Source organism: Brachypodium distachyon, chromosome 1, assembly GCF_000005505.3.
Source record: "Brachypodium distachyon strain Bd21 chromosome 1, Brachypodium_distachyon_v3.0, whole genome shotgun sequence".
NCBI classification, from domain to species: Eukaryota; Viridiplantae; Streptophyta; class Magnoliopsida; order Poales; family Poaceae; genus Brachypodium; species Brachypodium distachyon.
The window spans coordinates 56,690,088-56,714,254 of record NC_016131.3 but is presented as its reverse complement, the minus strand read 5'-3'; the positions used below and the strand labels follow the sequence as shown (position 1 = coordinate 56,714,254).

At 44.9% G+C, this 24,167-nt stretch overlaps 3 protein-coding genes and 2 long non-coding RNA genes across 13 annotated transcripts; 3 read left to right on the top strand and 2 right to left on the bottom strand.

The window, feature by feature from the left end:
• Window positions 1-4,282: 4,282 nt before the first annotated feature.
• On the bottom strand, window positions 4,283-15,334 carry LOC106865730. Of its 7 annotated transcripts, none has more exons than XR_001405038.2 (8): window positions 15,195-15,334; window positions 14,869-15,093; window positions 13,556-14,766; window positions 13,010-13,370; window positions 12,831-12,887; window positions 12,666-12,751; window positions 11,975-12,575; window positions 4,283-4,754 (listed from the first exon to the last, which is right to left on the bottom strand). It is a non-coding gene; the product is annotated as an uncharacterized LOC106865730 (long non-coding RNA). The 7 variants fall into 7 exon arrangements; XR_002962942.1 differs by lacking the exon at window positions 15,195-15,334 and having other exon boundaries at window positions 11,975-12,239; window positions 12,337-12,575; window positions 14,869-15,011; XR_002962938.1 differs by lacking the exon at window positions 15,195-15,334 and having other exon boundaries at window positions 13,556-13,916; window positions 14,869-15,007.
• On the top strand, window positions 5,103-7,537 carry LOC106865729 (L-type lectin-domain containing receptor kinase IV.1). Its single transcript, XM_024458444.1, has one exon. It carries the CDS (start codon window positions 5,271-5,273, stop codon window positions 7,284-7,286), a length of 2,016 nt encoding a protein of 671 aa, XP_024314212.1. The 5' UTR covers window positions 5,103-5,270; the 3' UTR covers window positions 7,287-7,537.
• LOC112270621 (L-type lectin-domain containing receptor kinase IV.1-like) lies at window positions 9,085-11,489 on the top strand. The gene has a single exon (XM_024458440.1). The coding sequence runs from the start codon at window positions 9,238-9,240 to the stop codon at window positions 11,263-11,265; it is 2,028 nt and encodes a 675-aa protein (XP_024314208.1). The 5' UTR covers window positions 9,085-9,237; the 3' UTR covers window positions 11,266-11,489.
• LOC100822922 (L-type lectin-domain containing receptor kinase IV.2) lies at window positions 15,095-22,076 on the top strand. The gene is made up of 2 exons (XM_024458448.1): window positions 15,095-17,105; window positions 20,123-22,076. The coding sequence occupies exons 1-2, from the start codon at window positions 15,127-15,129 to the stop codon at window positions 21,795-21,797; spliced, it is 3,654 nt and encodes a 1,217-aa protein (XP_024314216.1). The 5' UTR covers window positions 15,095-15,126; the 3' UTR covers window positions 21,798-22,076.
• On the bottom strand, window positions 17,058-23,484 carry LOC112270626. 3 transcript variants are annotated; one of them, XR_002962945.1, is made up of 7 exons: window positions 23,140-23,484; window positions 22,701-22,936; window positions 22,424-22,604; window positions 22,249-22,339; window positions 18,416-18,589; window positions 17,312-17,372; window positions 17,061-17,192 (listed from the first exon to the last, which is right to left on the bottom strand). It is a non-coding gene; the product is annotated as an uncharacterized LOC112270626 (long non-coding RNA). The 3 variants fall into 3 exon arrangements; XR_002962948.1 differs by lacking the exon at window positions 17,312-17,372 and having other exon boundaries at window positions 17,058-17,192; window positions 23,140-23,483; XR_002962950.1 differs by lacking the exon at window positions 17,061-17,192 and having other exon boundaries at window positions 17,325-17,372; window positions 22,708-22,936.
• Window positions 23,485-24,167: the final 683 nt, after the last annotated feature.

The window sequence follows — 24,167 nt, the reverse complement described above, 5'->3', positions numbered from 1 at the left end:
TTGGGTATTAAATCCCTTTTCTTCCTGGGGGAGGAGCCTGAATTTGTGGTAACTGGAAAATCCTAGCCATTTAGTGGACATGATTTCTTATACAATTTTGAAAAAAGAATCTTCAGATAAATATATATTGCACCTATGTGATTCTGCATATGCAACCATAATGTGGTGCACGGAGCCTGCTCTGCTAATCAACTGGTCATGGGTTCATGTTGATGGCTTAAGTTCGAAATTTCCAAAAACAAAGGAGTTACCTGGCTGTAACTGAAAATACCGCCCAGCTATCAATACCCATGCATTTGACTCGATTGCATGTAAAACGTTTGCAGCCAGCAGGAGCCAAACACAAGTAACAGTTTTAAATCGCATCGTAATCTGATTACGGGGCAAAATGACAAGCAACATGCCGTTAGATAAAGGAATCTGCTTTTCCCTTCCAAAGGAGAAGAATTTGTTTTACTATCATCCTTGAATTGCTTTCATCCCAGCATTGCATCCATTGCTAGTTGCACCACTAGTACATGTCACCTGATGTTAATTTAGATACTGTAGAATCGCCATCCAACCAACATTAACCATAATCCAGTCCACTAGTGTCGTCATGCGTGTCCTCCGTTTTAGTCGAAAACTGAAGGTAGGCAGACGAAGTGCATACATAGCATGCAGGGACAGGAACACATCTTAAGTGCTATATTGTGTACCTTACGAGAGCCTTTTGATTCGTTGGGGTCTGGAAACATAAGAATAGAAAAACGGCCAGAATATGATAGATATACATGTGCGAAATAGAGCATTGGAACAAAAGAATACTAGACGTTTGATTTGGAGAAATTAGAAAAGAAAAAACACTGTAAAAGGTAAAACTAAGGCAGTGTTGTTCTGCCAATAATTCTTCTCTAGTTCTTCGTATAAAGTAATTCTAGACAGAGATTGAAGTTGATAATAGAATCTCAGGGTGCCTTATGGACGAAAGGAACCCTTGTACTGCATGCCCTGGTGCCAGTCGGCAAGCGCAAATTGGATAACCACAGTCCAGTGCTAAACCGACAAGGAGGGAAATTAAAGCGAACCGTTTATCTCGTAGCTAGAATAATTTCACCACAATTCTTCGTTGGATGATGACAGATGATACATTAATCTTTTAGAATAACAAGAATAAATGAATCACTTAATATATAGAGACTATACACAGCACAAATTTGTTTCCTACGTACACGAATATACCTAATGGGCATGTTTTATGCTAGAATCCAAATATAGGGAATGAGAACCGGATGAAAAGTCCCGATTTTGTTGGTTTATACATGGCAAATATTTGGTTGGTTTTAAGAATCCAGCATTCTTGATCACTTATTAATCGGAACAGTAAAAACAAAGATGGGCAAGAAGATCAGTCGAGTGATTATCCATTACCATATGAAAGCTCCCAAGATTTCGGTTAGTGCAGTACAATGAAGCTTGCGTTATGCAGACAAAATTGCTGAAATAAGTCAGAAAAAAAAAACTGCAGAAAAAGAAGCAAACAATCAGGAAGTACAAGAATGTCTTACTCCAATTCCTCTTCTCTCTACTGGTGCAATGGAGGAATTTATTTCAAGGGAGTGTCTTATTTTGTTAACTACCCCGAGCAGCCCGTCGGGTTCGGGCTTACCCGGCCCCCTACCCCAGCTACTGGTATCTACTCTACTTGGTTGCTACTGCCTAATGGTGCTAAAGGCAGGTCTATAAACCAGGCCGAATTCAACTCGCTGAGCATATGGGAGGGACTAAACGGTTCCAGCTGCGCTTACCTGAGAGCCGCCGGCGCTGAAGGGGGGCAGCAAGCTCGCCTCTGATACCCGCGTGGCCCTCCACTTCCTCCGTCCGCCGGCGACGCTCCTCGAACTCGCCGGCGGATGGCCAACCTCAATCTGCATCCACACGACGGAGAGAGGGAGGGGGCCTGCCTGGATCTCGCCGGAGATAGGAAGGAAGAAAGGGTGAGGACTCGGCCGGCCGCCGCCATTCTCTGCGATTCGGCAGGACGCGAAGACGATGCCGATCGATATTACTGGGCTCAGTTGGGCTGCGTCCCGCTTGCACTTTAATGGCCCACGGACGAAAAGAGGGCCGGAAGCTCGTCGACGGTATGCTTCTCCTAATTTTGTCCAAGGCCCAGCCCGCGCGGGAGAGGCGGGAGCTTTCCTTTTCCAACATGTCAGCCGGCCAGGGTTTCAGTTTTCCCGTTGTAGGTACGCAAATGTCCCGTACTCCCATGTGCCGGCCGGGTAATTATAAGCAGTGGACGGACTAAAAAGTTGTGGACCGAATTTTTTTTTCAAGCATGCAACCCAACGGGTGCATCATCAAGAAGAAGAGTCAGAAGGTTGAGTATAACGCACGCGGTAGCGGCAAACAACGTCACAAAGCGGCAACCAAAAAAAAGATTGCGTGTCCTGTTGCAATCCTGTACCATGTCCTGTCTGCTAATCTACTACTTAATGCATAATATTCGATCCCGATGTGTAGATGCGCCAAGCAACACATAACGAAAGCAAGAGATATTATCCCATAAAAGGCCAATGTATGTAAGACAGCCGTGGAAAAACTGGTCAGGCTAGATATTGGCAAGCACATGCCAATACGTAGATTCCAAGGTGCCTAGGGCGACTGCGACAAGTTCATTTTTATGGACAAAGGGCTCATACATGGAGTGGTTAGCTAGAACCGTGAAAACTTTATTTGTTGAAATACATTGTCTTTCTTTCTTCGTTAGCATTAATTAGTTTAATGGTTATGCTACACGAAGAAAATTAACATCCTTGGTCGGCCAATATGGTAATTTGTGCTGCCATGTTTCGGGATGGCGCTTTGGACGTTTGTTCTCTTTTCTGTCCGGTTTTCCGTTAATTAAGGCCTCATTTGGAACAAGAGATTTTTGTAGGATTTTTGTGGGATAGAAATTTTGTAGGAAAATTTTCCTTGATATCCTTCGGAACACACAAACAGGAACTATAGTAAATTGGGTGACTCTATTCTTCTTATGAATTCTGGCTCGAAAAAAAATTAACATCCCTTTCCTGATTGGTCAAGGCTGTTGGACATACGAAAACCGGCCAGTGGAACTATCTACCACTACCACTGGTTGGTACCTAGGAACTCGTCAGCAGTGACTCGAATAGATGGTCGTTTCAGAAAGAATTTTTTTTTTGGCACTAACTGGTCTAAAATTAGCCCGTCAGTCGTCACATTATCCCCATTGATGGGCTAGCTAGTACCACCGACGAGTCTAATTCTTAATCATGTCACCATTGACAGCTATGTTCTTCGCCCGTCAGTGACGATAATCTGGCCCAACCCATATGCCCGTCGGTGGTGTCATCACTAGTGGTCCCTATTTTTCTACAGAACGCATCATAGACCATTTGGCCTTGCTATCCCACAAGTGTTGTTCTTCCTAGTCTATTTCGGATAAAAAAGTACTTCGATGGTTGATAATACAAATTAAGGTAGAAAATATAAGCCAGCAAATGTTCCTACCTTTGAATTTGCATCTAATTATATAATCAGACAACCATGCCCACAACTGCGGTATTATTACAACTCAGGGAATCTTGTAAGACAATTTATACATGTGTTTTTCAGACAATATATGGTAACGTTTGTTTATATATTTCTAAAAAACATTTGTTTATATAGAACAAAGAAATTTTAAAGTAGTTTATTTCTTTAAAAAGGACCCCCGGCCTCTCTCTATCATCGTCTACAGAAAGATAAGGTACTGTAGTTTTTTAAGGACGAAAGATAGACATGCTCGCTTTGAGTCCATGAAAGACTTGCACCCTTAAGACAAATGCAACCTCATTTTCAATGTTGATGTCGATCTTGAAGCAATTTGTGTGGACTAAGAAACTTGCGGATTCTTAATTAACAATTGTGTCGACTAACACATGCGGAGCTTATTTCTGGTCGTGAAATATGGTTTTTGCTGATACCATGATCTTGACTTTTTACTCTGCCCGATGGATAGTTCCCGGAAGATTGTGGCAATAACTGATGGAGACTGTTTACCAAATCTGTTTCTCAAACACATCCCCCTTTTTAAATACCGCGACTTATTAAGAGAGACTACAGAAAACATGTGTACCCCCGAATATCAAATATTAAGTCCCTGCTACTCACTGCTACGGGGATGACTGAATTGTCATGCATGTGTGCAATTGAAAGTATGTGTCTGCGAAGGTTTATTTCCCTGCGGTGAAACTAGCCACTCAGGTTTCGAGTCCTATACTTGACATGGCATTGATAAAAAGATGAAGGCTCATATTCGTATGAGATTTCGGTTTTCAGTGTTTTGAGCTCTCCATGTTAAAAGGGAAGCCAATTTTGCTGGACACCTATGTGCGAAGCATGCTCTTATAGTAGTAGAGTAGATGAGTTTTATAGTGTTGCACATGAATTTCTGACTAGGATTGTTCAGCCTTTTCCTACTCCTGTTTAATAAAGCAGTTTTTTAAGCTAAAAAGGTACAAATGGAAAAAAAAAAGGTCCAATAACCGAAGGAAAAAAAAGTACCACCACCATTGCTGAGGGTATGGGTCTCTAACAACATCCTCTAGCCCGCTGCAAGTCATGATACCCAAACTTTGGTCCTCCGGCTTGAAAACGTAGACTGCGGATATATAGCCACCCACTTTTTATCTTTTCAAGTATAGAAACCTCAATTGCAAAATCAAAAGGTTCTTCACCGTGACCTAGAAATAGCTAGTATTTGTCGCCTGCACGAGAGATAGCGAAATCAAAATATTAAAACAAGTACTCTCTTGGTTTCAAATATAATTAAGTCGTGTATGAGCAATAATATGTAACAATAGATCCCACAAAAAAAGCACACGGCCAGATTAACATATACGTGACGGTGACTGTCTCAGATGGCAACAGTGATTACGACAGGCAAAGAAACTAGCTAGCGCCACAGCAATGCGCTGCCCTGTTCCCCTAGAATAGTACACTATCGGCCGGACTGGTGCGTGTATCAAGCTTGAGTAACTTTTGCGTGGTCGCCTTGAATTTGAGCAGAACAAAATATCAGTCCGTAGTCTGGATGTTTAATCAGGGACCAAAGAAATCAATGTATGATTCGTGCCGGTTTTGACTAGTCGCCATATAGTTGTGTAGCTAGCAAAGGAAACAAATGGACATGCATAGCTCTCAGCCCAGCTGAAGAGACAGTATTAGTAACGCAAGCTTTGCATCTTCCAGTAGATTCGATCGATATCCAACAATTAATCACCATGCCATCGCTGCTCATTCTAAGCCTCCTCTTGAGCACTGCGGTCCTTAACCTTGCAGCCTTGGCTACCGGAGAAGACGAGTTCGTCTTCACAGGCTTCAAGGGAGCTAACATCACCATCGACGGCGTCGCCACGGTCACCTCGAACGGCCTCCTCGACCTCACCAATGCCCACGAGAGGCTCAAAGGCCATGCGTTCTACCCTGCTCCGCTGCGTTTCCGTGAGTCCCCCAATGGCACCGTGAAATCCTTCTCGGTCTCCTTCGTGTTGGCCATCTACCCCAACTACCGGCCCAGCCAAGGCATGACCTTCTTCATCGCCAAGAGCATGGATTTCTCCTCCGCTCTCCCCGTGCAGTACTTTGGCGTCTTCAACTCCGTGAACCAGGGCAACTCCAGCAACCACATCTTCGCCGTCGAGTTCGACACAGTGGTAAACATGGATCTACGGGACATCGACGCCAACCATGTCGGGGTCAACATCAACAGTGCCATCTCCAAAAAGTCCAGCACCGCCGGCTTGTACGACGACCGGACTGGCTCCTTCAGCACCTTGAACCTCACCGGCGGCGAGGGGCTGCGGGTCTGGGTAGATTACGAGAGGGAGTCAACACGGATCAACGTGACCATATCTCCCGTGAGTATGGCGGCCAAGCCAGCGAGGCCACTCATCTCGGCCATCTACAACCTCTCCACAGTGATCACCGAGGACGCGTACCTTGGCTTTGGGTCTGCAGCCGGCAAGGACGGCAGCCGGCACTACATACTTGGCTGGAGCTTCGGCATGAACAGCCCTGCGCCGTCAATTGACATCAGCAAACTGCCAAGGCTCCCTCGTCTCAGCCCCAAGCCTCGGTCCAAGGTGCTGGAGATCGTATTGCCGGTAGCAACTGCCGCTTTTGTCCTCGTTTTGGGAATCATCATTTTCCTATTTGTGCGAAGGCATCGTAGGTACGCTGAGCTAAAAGAAGATTGGGAGGTCGAGTTCGGGCCTCACCGGTTCCCATACAAGGACCTGTACTATGCTACACAAGGATTCAAGAACAAGAACCTGCTTGGGGTCGGCGGATTTGGAAGAGTTTACAAAGGGGTGCTGCCAAAATCTAAACTGGAAATAGCCGTGAAGAGGGTATCTCACGAGTCGAAGCAAGGCATGAAGGAGTTCATCGCAGAAGTTGTCAGTATAGGACGACTCCAACACCGCAATCTCGTGCAGTTACTCGGCTATTGTCGGCGAAGGGGCCAACTGTTTTTGGTGTACGAGTACATGCCAAACGGGAGTCTTGACAAGCACTTGTATCATCAGGAAATGAGCAAGCTGGAGCCTACTCTAAACTGGGCTCAAAGGTTTCAGATCATCAGAGGAATTGCATCAGGGTTGCTCTACCTTCACGAGGAGTGGGAAAAGATTGTAATCCACAGAGATGTCAAGGCAAGCAATGTGCTCCTTGATGGTGAAATGAATGCCCGACTAGGTGATTTTGGTCTTGCTCGGTTGTATGACCATGGCATCGACCCACAGAGCACTCATGTGGTTGGCACTATAGGATACTTAGCCCCTGAGCTAGCATGCACCGGAAAGGTAACTCCTCTTACCGATGTATTTGCATTCGGCATATTCATCCTTGAAGTCGTTTGTGGACAGCGGCCAATCAAGCAAGATACAAGTGAAAAACAGCCCATGTTAGTTGATCGGGTGCTTGAGCATTGGAACAATGGATCACTCCTTGACACAGTGGATATTAGACTCCATGGTGACTATGATGTAAACGAGGCATACTTAGCACTCAAGCTAGGACTATTATGCTCGCACCCATTCATGGACGCGAGGCCTAGCATGCGCCAAGTAATGCAGTACCTCGATGGTGACCGCACAACACCAGAACCATCACCGACGGACACTACCTTCGAGATGCTTGCTGCAATGCAGAATGAAGGATTTGACCCATATGTCATGTCGTATCCTTCTTCCCTGGCAAGCCATGGCACATCATCCATTGTCTCGGGTGGCAGATGACTCAATGCCTAGTCGGCCACCCTCTTTGGTCGTAACAAGGGTCTTTTTCCTGCAACATCCTCCTATTTGCTCACAATATTTCCTACTATGTGGGGTTCTTCCGGTAAATATCCAGATATTGTACGAGATACCTGCGTTTTGTCCTTGGCATGGGCTGTTATGTATATGTTACTTATGTACCTCTATTATAATTTTAAATAGGGTTTTTACCCTGTATATATATGTATATAAGGATACTATTTGCATGCCTACCCAGGTTAGTACGTAGGGACCCCATTGTAAAATCCCAAGCTTTCTAAATACAATGATATCTATCTAGTGTCGACAATGATGCAAATAAATTTAAAACACCTCGTAAGAAACGATGCAAATAACTTAAAAGACAAAAATGCGTACAAATGAGAGTCCACATTCTGTTAACCAAAACGAAAAGAAACAAAGTATTACTCTCTCGGTTTTAAAAAGATGTCCTTGTTGACATTTCGTCGTCTCCAATGATATGCAACTTTGGCCTTTTTTGGTCAAGTATGTGAGTAAAACATTACAAAAATATATGGTGAAACAATTTTTAATGGCGTTTGTGATGGTACCATGGTCATCTAACCACCTAAGCTATTTCCAGTTAAATAGTTGCCAAAGTTACAGAAGTTTGACTCTTGACTTTTTAAAAGGATATTTATTTGTAATAGAGGGAGTACATAGGAATTTCACGATGATAACTGGACACAGATTTTTTTTTTGTGTGTGTGTGCACAAACTACTCATGCAAGGGTAAGGGCATGCTTAGAAAAGAAGAAGTCAATGGTATGGATACTTCACTGCCTCAGAAAACTCCGTTACTAATGGGCATGTAACCATCAACAGTGATAGATCTATCGGCCATAAATATCACCTTTCTTATGAGTACTCCTCTGATCCATAAAAAGTGTCATCTACTCAGTACAAAATTTATACTAATTTAATACAAAATGGACGGCACTCTTTATGTATCGGAGGGAGTAATATATATGGCAAAGCCTTTGCCTCTTCAAAAAAAATCTAGATCTAGATCTCCGGCGCTGTTGGATTCGCCGCTATTCTCAAGTTTTTTTTAACTCCGCCACTATTCTCAAGTTTGCAGCATGCTAAATCGGTGAATATGTGTGACAGCGGTCAGCCTCAGCACGCTTTGAACCAAAAAGTCTATAATACCATTTTTGAGTTTGGGAGGGGTGTGTGTGTGTCTGTGTACATTGGTGGCTACGCAACATGCTCTCCTTTGTGCAAGCTTTTACCGACGGCGTGTTTGTCGGTTATTTCCATATTTGTCAGCAGACGCCTTGTGTTGATTGAGAGATATTTTTTCCGACAGACTACAACCACTCTACCATGCATAGTAAAGCAAACAAAAAATCTTAAGGAGTGGAAGAGTTTTCAAAACTGTATGGCACTTGTTTGATTCAACTTGGATTAATTGGACGGCCTGGTGCTACAAATTAAGCAGAGCGGGATAAAATGTGGTTGGTCGGAAGTTGTGCCGTGCGAGACCCGATTGGCCGGGAGATTTCTACGGACAGAGAAGGGACTAAAGCTGCTGCCCATACATTTTTGTGGCTGATCTGTTTTTGTTTTGAACTAGATGTTGTGCTGATAAAATCCTTTGTGTTATTGTGGTTGTGGTCTCCAATTCTCCATTCGAGAACTAGCTCTGAGAACCCAAGAAAAATATCTCATGTCATTAACAGGCCACGCATTCAGATGTGACATGTCGCTAATGGTCCCACCGAAGACTTGACTTTGAGAGTCTACCTAGGCCGGCCCGGGCCATAGCAAACAAGTTGCCTCTCGATCTGCCTCCTTCCGGTGCAGGTTTGGTGAAGGGGTATACACTCCATGACTCCAAACATCAGCTAGCTAGCTGCACATCTTTCAGGCTTTTCGCTTCCGTCTAGCTCGCAGGATAGCCATAGGCATGGCGGCCAAGCTGCATACGTCCATCCTTGTGTACTCCATGTGCCCCATCCTCCTCATTGGACCAAACCTTGTAGCTTTCTGCACTGCACAGGTGCAGTCCTTCGTCTATTCCGGCTTCAAAGGCGCCGATATTACCCTCGATGGCGTCGCCGTGGTCCGATCAGACGGGCTCCTCGAGCTGACCAGGATCGCCGACGTCAGAGGATACGCGTTCCACCGGGATCCCTTGCGGTTCCGCAGGTCGCCCAACGGCACGGTGCAATCCTTCTCGGTCTCATTCGTGTTCGGCGTCCAATCGGACATCGACGTGAGCGTCGATGGCATGACCTTCTTCATCGCCCCCGGCAACAAGTTCTCCAACACTTTCTCCGGCGCTTACCTAGGCCTCTTCAACGACTCAACAAATGGCAGCCCCAACAATCACATCTTTGCAGTTGAGCTTGACACTTTTGGGAACGGGGAGTTCAAGGACATGGACAGCAATCATGTCGGCATCGACGTCAACAGCCTCTTCTCCGTACAAGCCCAAGCCGCTGGTTTCTATGATGACATGACTGGTACTTTCACAAACTTAACTCTAAATAGTGGTGAGCCGATGCAACTATGGGTCGAATATGATGCACAGACCACACAGGTCATATCGACCTTGGCTCGCCTCGGTGCCACCAAACCTCGGAGGCCATTGTTTACAACCACCACCAACCTCTCCGATGTGCTTGAGAACCCATCTTATGTTGGCTTCTCGGGTTCAACTGGCTCACTCAGTACAATATATTGTGTGCTTGGTTGGAGCTTTGGCATGGATGGCCCTGCTCCGGCCATCAACATCACAAATTTGCCCAAGCTGCTTCGTGGTCATCGGAAAGCTCGATCTAAAGTCTTGGAGATCGTTCTTCCAATTGCTACCGCGATGTTCATCGCCGTAGTAGGAATTGTCATCGTACTTCTCATGCGGAGGCGATTGAGATATGCTGAACTACGGGAAGATTGGGAGGTAGAGTTCGGACCACACCGGTTCTCGTACAAGGACTTATACCATGCTACGGAAGGATTCAAGGACCACCACCTCCTAGGCGCCGGAGGGTTCGGGAAAGTGTACAAAGGAGTACTCCCGAAATCCAAAATGGAGGTAGCTGTAAAGAAAGTGTCACATGAATCAAGACAAGGTATGAAGGAGTTCATCACCGAGGTGGTTAGTATTGGCCGCCTTCGACACCGTTACCTTGTACAATTACTTGGCTATTGTCGGCGTAAAGATGAGCTCATTCTGGTTTATGAGTACATGCCAAATGGCAGTCTTGATAAGTACCTGCACTGTGAAGAGGATAAGCCCACACTGGATTGGACCCAGAGGTTTGGGATCATCAAAGGGATCGCGTGTGGATTGCTCTATCTACACGAGAAATGGGAGAAAATTGTCATACATAGAGATATAAAAGCAAGCAACGTACTCCTTGATGGTGAAATGAATGGGCGACTCGGTGATTTTGGCCTCGCAAGGTTATACGATCATGGTACAGACCTACAAACCACACATGTGGTTGGCACCATGGGTTACCTAGCCCCAGAGCTACTACGCTCGGGCAAAGCTTCTCCTCTCACTGATGTGTTTGCCTTTGGGACATTCCTTCTCGAGGTAGCATGTGGGCAAAGGCCCATCAAGCAAGACTCTAAAGATAAGCAAATAATGCTTGTCGACTGGGTACTCGAGCATTGGAACAATGGGACACTCATGCAAACTATGGACACAAGGCTTCAAGGTGACTTTGACAAGGACGAAGCCAGCATGCTGCTGAAGCTAGGGCTCTTGTGCTTGCATCCGCTGCCCACTGCAAGGCCTAGCATGAAGCAAGTCATGGAGTACCTCGATGGAGAGGCGGCGCTACCGGAGCTGACACCGACACATTTCAACAACCTCAACATGGTGTCCATGATGGAAAGGGGAGGATTCCGTCCATCCATATTATCGTATCCAGACCTAACAGCAAGCATTGGCACATTCTCCGGCCTCTCAGGGGGGCGATGATAATCATATGTTTGCGGTGTTTTAACATCATTATGAATATGTACTCTCTCTCTTTTGCATACCATTATGAATACTTACTCTCTCTTTTTGTGCGGACCATTATGAAAATGTAACAGTAGTTTACGTGTTTTATATGCAATTAACTAGTAGACTTGGTTATGGATGGCCCCATGCATGGAAATGCATGGAATAAATAGCAATGGAGTGTAACTGGTCACATGTTATATATAGCCCCCCCCCCCCCCCTCTCCCTCCTGAGAAAAGGTGCTAGCACAGGAAGCCCTGAGAAGTTATTATGTTCTCTTCTTTTGAGCTTCTGGAAATGCAGCTTGTTGTCTGATTTATGTAGGAAGAGATTGTGTTGCCCTTGGAATTGAACTGTGACGTTAATGCGGGCGGTTGCTTCCGCTCCCAATTGCCTTCCGCTTCATCTCGGATTCAACTGTGAGGATTGCGCCACCCGACCTATAAAACCGGGTGCGCTCGCTTCAGAGGAAATCGGGAGATCGACCCCATATTGTGAAATCAAGAAGGCAGGCAAAGCAGCCCAATAAACCGAAACGAAGGAAGATAAGTATTTCTTCTCAAACACACCAAGCGGCGTCATTCAAGCGGCATCATTTTCATAAAGCGGGGAAACAAAAAAAGGCCAAATGGCAAAAGAGAAGAAGCAAAAGGCAAACAAAACTATACAGGGGTGGGAGGTAACCTCGGATCGGGGGGCGCGCATGAAGATGGAGATGACTTTAGGCCAGCCTTGTCCAAGACGTGTGAAGCACCGACCAAGAGAAGACACGGTCCTTGAGAAGGTGGGCAACGGATTTGGGCTCCTGGTCACAGACGATCGGCCATCTAGCTTCAGTCGGTGCAAGCTAACCGAACCCAGAGACGGCACTTCAACGGGCCCCAGCAGTGCCAGATCTGCTCCCAGCCAAAGACGCAGGGCACTCCCAGAAGAAGTGGTCGAATGCCAACTTGGCGGAGTTAAATTTTAAGTTCTTAAAACCGGTGAAATACAAGTTCACATACTTGCAAGTAAGCAAAACATATTCACAGGAGTAGACACATTACCTTGTTGATGTAATTTAGCTGGGAAACCCCACAGATAACTGCGGCCATTATAAAAAGTCACGTGTGTGGATAAGTAGAAGTTGATTCATTCACCAGGTTGAGTAGCTAGGTTCCAGATTTCTTCTACAGAATTCGGCATGTGCTCTTGAGGAACAACTGAGCCTATTATGCACGGTATACAACCAAGAATCCCGATTTTGTCAAGCTGCTCCTTCCGCATAAAGTGTGTTAACATTGAACTGCCAATTTTCAGTAAAATTGTATGTGAAACACAGAAGAATCAAAGACAATAATATTGGTAGAAAAGGTTTAATTTTTTGAAAATTCACCTCACTATTATGCTTAGTGCTCCAAGAGGAGTCTTAAGTACAGCCGGTGCATAAGCAACATAGTTGGTGACCTTCCCAAGCAGCACCTGTAGAGGTCAACACTAAGGAATTTAGTTGCATAATTGAATCAAAATCTGATGCACATTTTGTGTAGAATGAACATACAGGTGATTAATCCAGCACACCAAAGAGGATCCAAAAGATAGGTGTATCCTCCACCACCTATAATTTAGTGAGAGAAAATCAAGACATGTAAGCTGAAACTGGAGGACGGTTGCCCACACAAATGTCTGACAACCATGCTGATCAATAGTAGGGAGTAAGACGTATGAAAATCAAATGACCTGAAAACTCCAAATCCAATCTCGCATTACCCCAGCCTGCAAGGGAGACAGATCATGTTCCGAGGCATGAGCATACTTCCAATTATTGGGACTTATCCATTTCTCATCATGGCTCTCTCTAAACCTAGCCCATTTCTCCATGTTCATGCTTTGATCTTCTCCACGCCTCCCAATTCTCACGAAACATTTGAAAACATGATTCCAAATAATTGACTGGCGATTCAGATTGACTCCGCCTCCCAAAACTAAATCAACACGTGCCGCGTTGGCATCCAGAAGAGAATTATACAACAGCCCCAAGAGGGCAGAAACGCACGCAAGTACACAACATGTTTGCCTGCATCCACCTTGATGGAATTACCTGCACCGAAGAGAGAACAAAGATGGAATTAACCTGCACTGCATCCATCTCGATGTACCTGTTAACCATATAATTTCAAGATATTGCATTCCTCGGGCGCATTCAATCAAACAGGTGCGGTGCAACATCTCAATGCGCAGATTTCTAGTGCAATTGGAGAAACGGAGGTGGGAGTTGCTTGGTACCGATGTCGAGGGGAGTCGGGGTGGCGCGGCGTCCTCCATCAGGGCGGTCCATTGGGGATTCGGGGCAGCGTAGGTTGGCCGGACCAGCGGGACGTCGGGGCGGAGCAGAGACGGAGGAGCACTGAGCAACTGGGAGTCAAACAGCAGAGTCGTTTTGAATCGCTGACCACTTGTGCCGATGGTGGCCCAAAACCACCATTGTTCAAATCTCCGATCCATTAACAGGTCCAAAGCCACCAATGTTCGGCCCAAAGCCAGACGAACATTGTTTGGTTCCAGTATTTTTTTTTTGTTTTTAGCGAACTTTCCCGTTCGCTTTTAGCATTTTTTTTTTCTTCTTCTGCAAGACCTGCATGTTTTGCTACTCATGTCTCAATAATTCTGCGTCCTCAATTTCACATGTCATATTTCCTTATGCTCCTGATGCTAATTTTTGATTGTTTACATGTATTTTCTTTTTAACGAAGCCGGGAGGGGAGACCCCTAACTAACTCTATCAATCAAAGTACAAGAAGCTAATAGATTACAAGAAAGCTAATCCCTCCGATCCATATTATTGTCTCAAATTTGCGCAAATATGAATGTACTTATGTCCAAAAAGCGTCTAGATACGTGTAATATTTTGACAACTAATATGGATCGAAGAGAGCAGATGAATTTTCTTAATGCTGCACTACGTATAAGGAGTAATAAGCTAGTAGAAAAGGTGTGGTGCAACACAGGCAGCCCTGCTAGTTAATTTGATGTAATGATGCATACACACGGACGGGCCGGAGCAACATCTTACTCAACACGATTCGTTAGCTTTTCTGTGTGAACAACATCTTACTCAACACGATTCGTTTCATGATGGAACGTTAATTAATTACAGTGACCTCAATTTTGTCTATCTTGACCCACTCGCATCCATATGGGTCATGCTCATGTTTCACCTGTGTCAGCTTTTAGCTAAAGAATACTCCGTAGTATACTATAGAAATGGTTAAAGAAGTATATATACTGTAGAAATGAAAGCTAAAGTTGTGTGGACGAATGAAGATCAGTGTCTTAACTTTTACTTTCGGTGTTTACTTCTTTTTTTACACTGAGTCGTCGAACGTGGGGCCCAGGAGTACCACATAGTCAAGGTCTCAAAGGTGCACTTGATGTATATATAAAAAAATCATCAGAATGGTGTCCTGGTAAGTGGTAAAGCCAGCATCTCCGATTGGCTGAGAAAAAGATATGGACATGATGCTTCCCGATCGTGTGGAAGTAATTAATTAGATAAGCTTAATTTAGTTTATAATGTGAGCTCAGTTTTGCTGACTAACCTGATCTGATGTGGATGTTGTTGAATTTCTACCATGTAAGCAGGTGCCTGTCATGGAGATCAGAGACCAGCTCATGCATACTGCCAATTCAACTCATTCTTCTTCCACCTCCTGGACTTACTTACATCCATGGAATTCCACTGATGACCTTGAGGGAGAGATGCTCTAGCTAGCAGATGGACTGGGTCATATACTCCTCCAAGAACTGAGTGCTATAAATCGCCACTGCAAGAAAAACACCACTCTTAACACACAGCCATGGCTAGTACTGCTAGCATGAAGCCTGTTCTTCTGTCCACCCTCCTGGTCCTAACCATTGGCCTTACCCTAAACCTTCCGGCCTCCGGTGCCGGAGAAGGCGATGAGCAGTTCCTCTACACCGGCTTCACCGGTCACAACATCATCCTTGATGGGGCGGCTACGATCACCCCGGGTGGCCTCATCGAGCTGACCAACGAGACGTTCAGGATCAAGGGCCACGCCTTCCACCCTGCGCCGATGAGCTTCCGCCGGTCTCCCAATGGCACGGTGCAATCCTTTTCCGTCTCCTTCGTGTTTGGTATCATGTCTTCGTTCGGCGACATAAGGGGCCATGGCTTTACCTTCTTCATCGCCCCCAGTACAGACTTATCTGCAGCTTACTCAATCCAGTTCCTGGGTCTTTTCAACGATAAGAACAATGGCAGCACGAGCAACCACATCTTCGCGATCGAGCTTGACACCATCCAGAACACCGAGTTCAGCGACATCGACAACAACCATGTCGGTATCGATGTCAACAGCCTCAACTCTGTGAATTCTTCCCCTGCCGGCTTCTACAACGATAGTAATAGTAGCATGCTCACAAAACTGCCACTGATTGGAGGTGGACCGTTGCAGATTTGGGTGGACTATGATATGAATTCCACTGAAATCAATGTGACCTTAGCTCCTGTAGGTATTCCGAAACCTGTGAAACCGCTGCTCTCAACAACCTATGATCTCTCAACTGTGATAACAGAACAAGCATACCTTGGATTCTCATCCTCAACAGGCTTAAGCACTGGTCATCACTATGTGCTTGGCTGGAGCTCTGCCATCAATGGTGCCGCTCCAACCATAGACCCCACCAAACTACCCAAACTACCTTATCTTGGTCCAAAACCACAATCCACACTCTTAGTGATCCTTTTGCCAATAGCTTCCGCGGTGTTTGTGTTAGCTGTTGGCATTGGGGTCGTTCTAATGGTGAGGAGACATTTTAGGTACAAGGAGGTCCGTGAAGATTGGGAGGTTGAATATGGTCCACACCGGTTTTCTTATAAGGATTTGTACCGTGCCACCAAAGGATTTAAGGATAAGTATTTGATAGGTGTAGGCGGGTTTGGAAGTGTATACAAGGGGGTGCTCCCAGGATCTAAATTGGAGGTTGCTGTAAAGAGGGTGTCATACGACTCGAAGCAGGGTGTGAAGGAATTCGTCGCCGAGGTTGTAAGCATTGGCCATCTTCAACACCGTAATGTTGTGCAATTACTTGGGTATTGCAGGAGAAAAGGTGAGCTCCTTCTGGTGTATGACTACATGGCAAATGGAAGTCTTGATAAGCACTTGTATGGTCAAGAGGGCAATGCCACTTTAGATTGGGGGCAAAGGTTCCGAATTATCAAAGAGATTGCACTAGGTTTGCTCTACCTCCATGAGGAATGGGATAGAGTTGTCATCCATCGGGATGTCAAGGCAAGCAACGTGCTTCTTGACAAAGAGATGAATGGACGACTAGGAGATTTCGGTCTCGCAAGGTTGTATGACCATGGCACCGACCCACAAACCACACATGTTGTTGGCACAATAGGATACCTAGCTCCAGAGCTGGTCCACAGGGGCAAGGCAACCCCACTTACTGATGTATTTTCATTTGGCGTCCTCATTCTTGAGGTTACCTGTGGACAGAAGCCAATCAAGGAAGACCCAGAAGGCAATCAGCTAGTCTTGACTGATTGGGTTCTTCACAATTGGCATAAAGAATCCCTTTTAGATGCAGTGGATACCAAGCTCCAAGGCAACTACAATATCAGCGAGGCACGCCTCGCCCTGAAGCTAGGGTTGTTGTGCTCTCACCCGTTTCCGAATGCAAGGCCTAACATGCGGCAAGTTATGCAGTATCTCGATGGCGATGTGACGTTCCCGGAGCTGCTGCCGGCACACTTCAGCTTTGGCATGTTGTCCTTGATGCAGAATGAAGGCCAGCTGGTTGACTCGTCCAGGATGTCATCATATCCATCGCCGATGATGCAGAGCTTTGGCTCAATATCCAACCTCTTGGCAGATGGAAGATGATGTATAATCTGTAATTGTATTGTAAGTGATTCCGTAGCTGTACCAAAGAAATAATGTTTACATGAATCATGAATGTTTACTAGAAAGAGTTCCCACAACGGGAAAATATTGGATTGCCCAAATCTACCTTTTTGTTTTTGGTATCCGTTGAATTTATAGCCTTCCGGCGTGACAAACTATCTGTACACCTGCACTTGTATATCAAGAGAGCTCGGCTCATTTATGCAAAAAATATGATCCCTTAACGAAAACTCCCTCCGGTCCATAAAAAGTGGCACCCATTTTGTCCTAAGCTAGTACAAATTTTGCTAATCGGAGTGAGTACATAATAGCTTGTAACAGAAGAAACTACCATAATAACAATGTATACATAATAGTTTGTAACAGAAGCCTACATCTGGTATACTTTTTACAGCGCACATATGACATTTTTCTCCACAAATTCTTGCAACCTGAAATATTCTACTCCCTCCATCCCATAATTCTTGTCGCTGTTTTAATACAAAATTGAACTAAAACAACGACAAGAATTATGGAACGGAGGGAGTATTACTTTAAATTTCAATGTTTCTCAATGGACGATGTATCTGCATTTTATACCTTTCTACTGCATAATGTTTTGTAAATGATTTATCCATGTGATTTTACCCAAGAAAAATTGCATATGAACTTGAAATTATATATGCCCGATTTAAGCAATAATTTTTTTAGCGGGTGCAAGAGACTAGTTTGATGTGAACTATTGGACACGGCCCAAGACACTGTCAAAGTCAAACAAACAAAAGAAACTACAAGACGAGGTATAAGTCACTCTCAAACAAACAAAAAAGCATTGGAATACAAACAAATCCCATTGGAGAACCGGCAACCCAGAACAATCAAGTATGGCATGTCGTTATCACACTTCTATGATCGCCCAGCAGGGCCAAACAACCCAACAAAAATAAACATATCACCAGTCACCCATTTTCAAAGCAATATGCAGGAATCATTGCCTTCGCTTCATCTATCTATTATTGTTTCTCTTGCGAGAGCATATTCTTACACTAGAGACTTCCAAAAAAAAAAAACTGATTTCAGCTCAGAGAGATCTACAGAGCCATGAACATGGGATTTTAGTAGCCACATATCAGTTACTTCCACCAAGACAAAAGAAAAGGATGCGCAGAACAAGATCACGTCACCAAGCACAAATGGTCACTGAGAGGCAATGTGCGAGGAGCATATATACCTTGAATTTTCTCATCAGTATCTTTTTAGTTCTCTCTCCGAAAGATATTCTCGCGCTCAAGACTTGACTTTGTCACCTTCTCTCTTGGCCGCTCGTCTCTGGAATTTTGATCGCTTCCTCTTCTCCACCATGTAATCTGAATAGTATGCCTGATTTTAACGTCGGGGTAGAATTCTGCAAGAGACTACGAATATAAGACAGCTTCTTAAGTCCTTACCATCAGGCTAGTAAGACAAGCTTGAGATAGATTCCTTCTACTCTTTCTACCAAGAGATGGAAAGAAAAAGACACCCAAAAGAATACAACCACGTCGTCGAGCATCGATGTCACTGGGAACCGATAGGAGAGTAACCGGCATTGAATTACCTCCATGTATCTATCTCCTGGAGAAAGATTCTATTGCTGGAGACTTGACTAGTCACTATTTTCTCTGAATTTTCTATTGATGAACCTGATTTCGGCAGAGGTAGAATTTTACAGTAGCATGAACAATGGGCTGCCTCCTACACCACCCATATTTCATTAAAAGTAACTCTTGAGAAGAGCTGGCTACTACACGACTCCCACTGAGAAAGGGAAAGAAAAAATGCTGCAGAAGAAAATAACCACATCGTCAAGCACCCATGTTTACAGGACTACAGGAGCATTCCTGGAATCCCCTCGACCAGGCAAAGGGTACATTATTAATCCTCTCAAGGTCAAGGAGAAAGATTCCTGTACTCCAGATTTCACTTGCTACTTTTACTCTTGCCAGCTCTTTTATGAAGATTTCATTGGTTTATCTTTGCATCTTGTAACACGTAGTTAAACAGTAAGCCAGCTTCTCAATGAGCATAGAATTTTGCACACCATGAAAAATGGGATGACCCCCTAAAAACTGGCACCAACTTTATAATAATACAAAATGGAACTCCGAAAGGACCCCCTCTGCTACAGCCTAGAGGTGTGAACCACCTCTTCTCTTTCTACCAAGAGAAGGAAAAAAAAGGTTGCGCGTCCTTTGTCCTGAGCAGATGACCTGCCCAAGCCAAAAAGAAGACATGGTCTAATTAAGCAGGCGTCGAAAGATCAAGCCTGGTCAGCCGTGATAATTGTACTCGAATTTGATTATTTCAACAAACAAAATATAGTGTACTGGTAAAAAGTGATCACATTTGACTATTAATACTTCAGGACAATGACTAATATGGAAAACAAGACAGAGGAGTGACCCGTGCACTGAAGACATGGGCTGCTATGAGTGGCTATCGCTGCTAATAAATCCCAGGTTGCTGAACAGACTGACATGACAAACCACCTACTCATGGTCTAGGACAAGCACTCCATTTCTGCATCCTGTTGAGCTTTGACAGTTGCAGATGTGCCTAACATGGAGCATCTATCCTTCCTATTACACTTAACCCTCTCTATGGCCTTAGTTCTTGCACCCTACACCACCGCCGCGGGCGATGACCAATTTGTCTATGCTGGCTTCTCTCCCAATGACCTCACCCTCGACGGTACAGCCACGGTGACACAAGATAGGGTTCTCCAGCTCACCAATGGCACGGTTCACCTCAAAGGCCATGCATTCTACCCAACTCCATGGCAGTTCCGCAGATCACCCAATGGGGCAGTGCAGTCCTTCTCAATCACCTTTGTGTTTGGCATGGTCCCCGTGTACTCTGATCAATGCACTGATGGCATGACTTTCCTCATCTCACCGAGCAAGGATTTCTCAGGTGCGCAAACCTCACAATACTTGGGTCTCCTCAACAAAACAAGCGACGGCAAAGCAAGCAACCACATATTTGCAGTCGAGCTTGATAGTAGCCAAAATACCGAGTTTCAAGACATCGATGACAACCACGTTGGCATTGACATCAATAATCTCACCTCGGTTCGAGCCAAACCAGCTGGCTTCTATGATGACAAGAGTGGTGCCATGAAGAGCTTGTCCCTCGTTAGCCGCGAGGAAATGCAAGTGTGGGTGGATTATGATGGAGAGACCACACAGATCAGTGTGACCATGGCTCCCCTCAATGTAGCAAAACCATCGAGACCCCTGGTCTCAGCTACCTACAATCTATCAACAGTGCTAGAAGATCCATCCTATGTCGGCTTCTCGGCTTCAACTGGTCCAATCAATTCACTCTACTGTGTGCTTGGCTGGAGCTTGGGTATAAACCGTCCTGCTCCAGCCATTGACACCAAGAGGTTGCCAAAGCTACCTCGCACTGGCCCGAAACCTCGGTCCAAAGTGCTGGAGATCGTCCTACCAATAGCCACTGCAACATTCATCTTTCTCGTTGGAACAACTATTATCCTACTGGTGCGGAGACGAATGAGGTATGCAGAGCTACATGAAGATTGGGAGGATGAGTTTGGGCCACATCGCTTCTCGTACAAGGATTTATTCCGCGCGACAGAAGGATTTCATAACAAGAATCTACTCGGCCATGGAGGATTTGGGAAGGTGTACAAAGGTGTGCTTCCAGTCTCAAAACTGGAGGTGGCAGTGAAGAGGGTATCACACGAGTCAAAGCAAGGAATAAAGGAGTTTATTGCTGAGATTGTCAGTATAGGCCGTCTCCGCCATCGTAACATCGTCCAGTTACTCGGATATTGTAGGAGAAAAGGTGAACTCCTATTGGTATATGATTATATGTCAAATGGTAGTCTTGACCAGTATTTATATGCTGAAGCGGATAAACCCACTCTGGATTGGGTTCAGAGGTTTGAAATCATCAGAGGTGTTGCATCTGGCTTATTCTACCTCCATGAGAGGTGGGAGAAAGTTGTTATCCACCGAGACATCAAGGCAAGCAATGTGCTGCTGGATAGTGAAATGAATGGACGTCTAGGTGACTTCGGCCTTGCAAGGTTGTATGACCATGGCACTGATCCACAAACAACCCGCGTGGTTGGCACCATGGGATATTTTGCTCCAGAACTGGCACGCACTGGTAAGGCAACACCCCTGACTGACGTGTATGCATTTGGCATTTTCCTTATTGAGGTAACCTGCGGACGAAGGCCTATTGACAATCAGGCGAAGGATAGTTCAGAGATACTAGTTGATTGGGTTGTGGAGCATTGGCATAAAGGATCACTAGCAAATACGCTGGACAGGAGGCTACAGGGCAACTATGACGCTGATGAGGTATGTCTGGTGTTAAAGCTAGGATTGTTGTGCGCACATCCAGTTTTCAATGCGAGGCCCAGTATGCGGCAAGTCATGCAATACCTCGATGGCGAGACACCACTCCCGGAGTTGATGCCCACAAACTTAAGTTATAGCATGTTGGCAGTAATGCAGAATGAAGGTTTCAGCCAATACGCATCATTGGCCAGCACAAGTGGAACCCAAGGAATGACGTCCATCATCTCAAGCGGAAGATAATTGACAGATAGACGGGACACCAAGGCCAGACGAACATTTTGTAGATAGTAGTACTCTAGTAGGCCTGTTAAAATAATGGAAGCCTAATGTACCACTTAGCTATACTATAGCAAATATGTAATTCAAGGGTTCTAAACAAAAAAACTCTAGTATCACTAATTAGATCTGCTATATCTCTGTTTCATCTCAGTTCTTTGTTTGAACAGATATACTTTATATGCAAGGGTTTTGCTGTTAGATCTTGTACAGAGTTTAGAGTTTCTAATTGTTTGAAATTCAGGGAATACCGGGTAGATTATAATGTTATGTGCTGCATATAAGTTTTGTAAGTTGGAGTACAGGATGTAACATTCAGGGCACTAACTCACCACTACAAGGTACATTAAAAGCTATTGTTGTCAACTGTACAACATACAAAGGATAATCCAATTTATATGAGAATAGTTCGCACCTTGATTTTTTTTTGAATTCTCCAGCCAAGAAACGAATGGCACGTTCCAGCAGATGATGCTTAGAAGTCGGAGTATATGTACATTTAGATGCTGTCATTGAAGAGAATTAATATATTTTTTTGCTAAAACAGATGAGAGAATAAGCTGTTAGGTTTATGGCATCAGAGCAGTTACCTAGGGTCACTAGGTACAATTAATACGGAGTACGCAGTTTGCTCATTTGGTATTATCAAACATTGCTGCTCTCTCTGCCTGTTCGCATAGAAGAATGAATCTATCCTAGGCTCTGACTGCAAATCTTTAATCTGAATAGTGTAATGACTTCAGTGCGCATGGGCAACTGCATCCCTGCTGCCTGCAGATTCAAATAAGATTCAGCACATCAAAGAGTCACCAGCTTGTGTAGGTCAATTCAGCACTTTTACATTCCAGAATATTGTATTTGGCCTACCTCTCACCTCTGTGATGCAGAACATAGATCTCCGGAAGACATAAATGTAATTCAGATCCAGTCAGATGTGTGCACCTGAAAAATCTTTCTCAAAATTCAGCTGAGGCTCAACTGAGGTCAACCTCATTACTTTGCTGCAGACCCAGAACAGTATCAATATGTCTCTTAAGATGAATCCCCTTCCCGGCCTCCGGGGCTTCCTTCAATCATACAGAATATCACGACAGCAGCTATCACTGCACAATTAAACCAGTTAATCAAAGGTTTGTAAAAGAGAACTTCATCAGAAATCTAAACATATTAAATTAACCAAGTTCTTTCTAGAGAGAGAAGACACTTTAAGTCACTTTGAGTGGAATCGGAGGAATAATTATCCGGTAGCTTTCAAATAATTTCCCCGCTCCGCGGTTTGGGACTAAATGGTTCCAGCTGCGCTTACCCGAGAGGCCGCCGGCGCCTTCCCCCTCCGCCATGCGCACGCCGCCGGCGCTGGAAGGGGAAGAAAGCTCTCCTCCAATGCCCGCGTAGGCGTAGCCTTCCGCCCCCGCCTCTCCGGTCGCCGGCGGTTGGCCAACCTCAGTCGACCATCCACTGGACGGAAAGAGAGCGAGAGAGAGTGAGAGATCGGGCCTGCCTGCTGCCGAAATCGCCGGAGAGAGGAAGGAAGAAAGGGCGACTGGGCGAGGACTCCGGCCCCCCGGCCGCCGTTTTCTGCGCATCGGCATTGGGAGGAGTCGAAGAGGAGGCCAACACGATGCAGCGCGGGGACCTATTGGCTTCTTCTTTTTTTAGAATCAGGGACCTATTGGCTATTGCTTGCTGTATCGATCACACGGGCCACAGAATTGCGGCCCAAACTAGTTCGGGCTAATTTGTTTTTTGTTTTTTCCTTTCTAGCGTGGGCCAATAGCAACTGAAATGGGCTCTGTGGTTTATAGGCCTTTTGAGGCCCAATACGAAGGAAGCGATAGTAAGGCCTTCTCAGGCCGTTCACAGTCTGAACGTGACGGACCGTGCCACCAATTAAGTTATTTTTCGCTAAAAAAAACCAATTAAGTTATTTATTCTCCAAAAAAAACAAATAATTTATTTGTCAGTTGTATGATGATCTGTAGCGGATACATGACCGCCATACTGGTTCGGTTCGAGCACCCTCCTGAGCACTGAATGGTGACCGACCAAGCGAAACATCGTCATTTCCTAATGTCTTAGTTTGCCCTACACTCCATTGTGAGTTTTTTTTTAAGTACCCTCCTTTGTGAGTTGACAAGATGTTTGATGCTCAGTTAAATATTGATCTATGGATAGATTCTTGTAAAACTTCCTTGACCTCAATAGCTAGCTGCATGATACTATCGAAATTCTTATGCTGTGCTATGTGAATTTAGTGATGACGATTATATTATTCTTATGCTGTGCTATGTGAATTTAGTCATGAAGGTCATTGCTACGCTACATGTGCCAGAT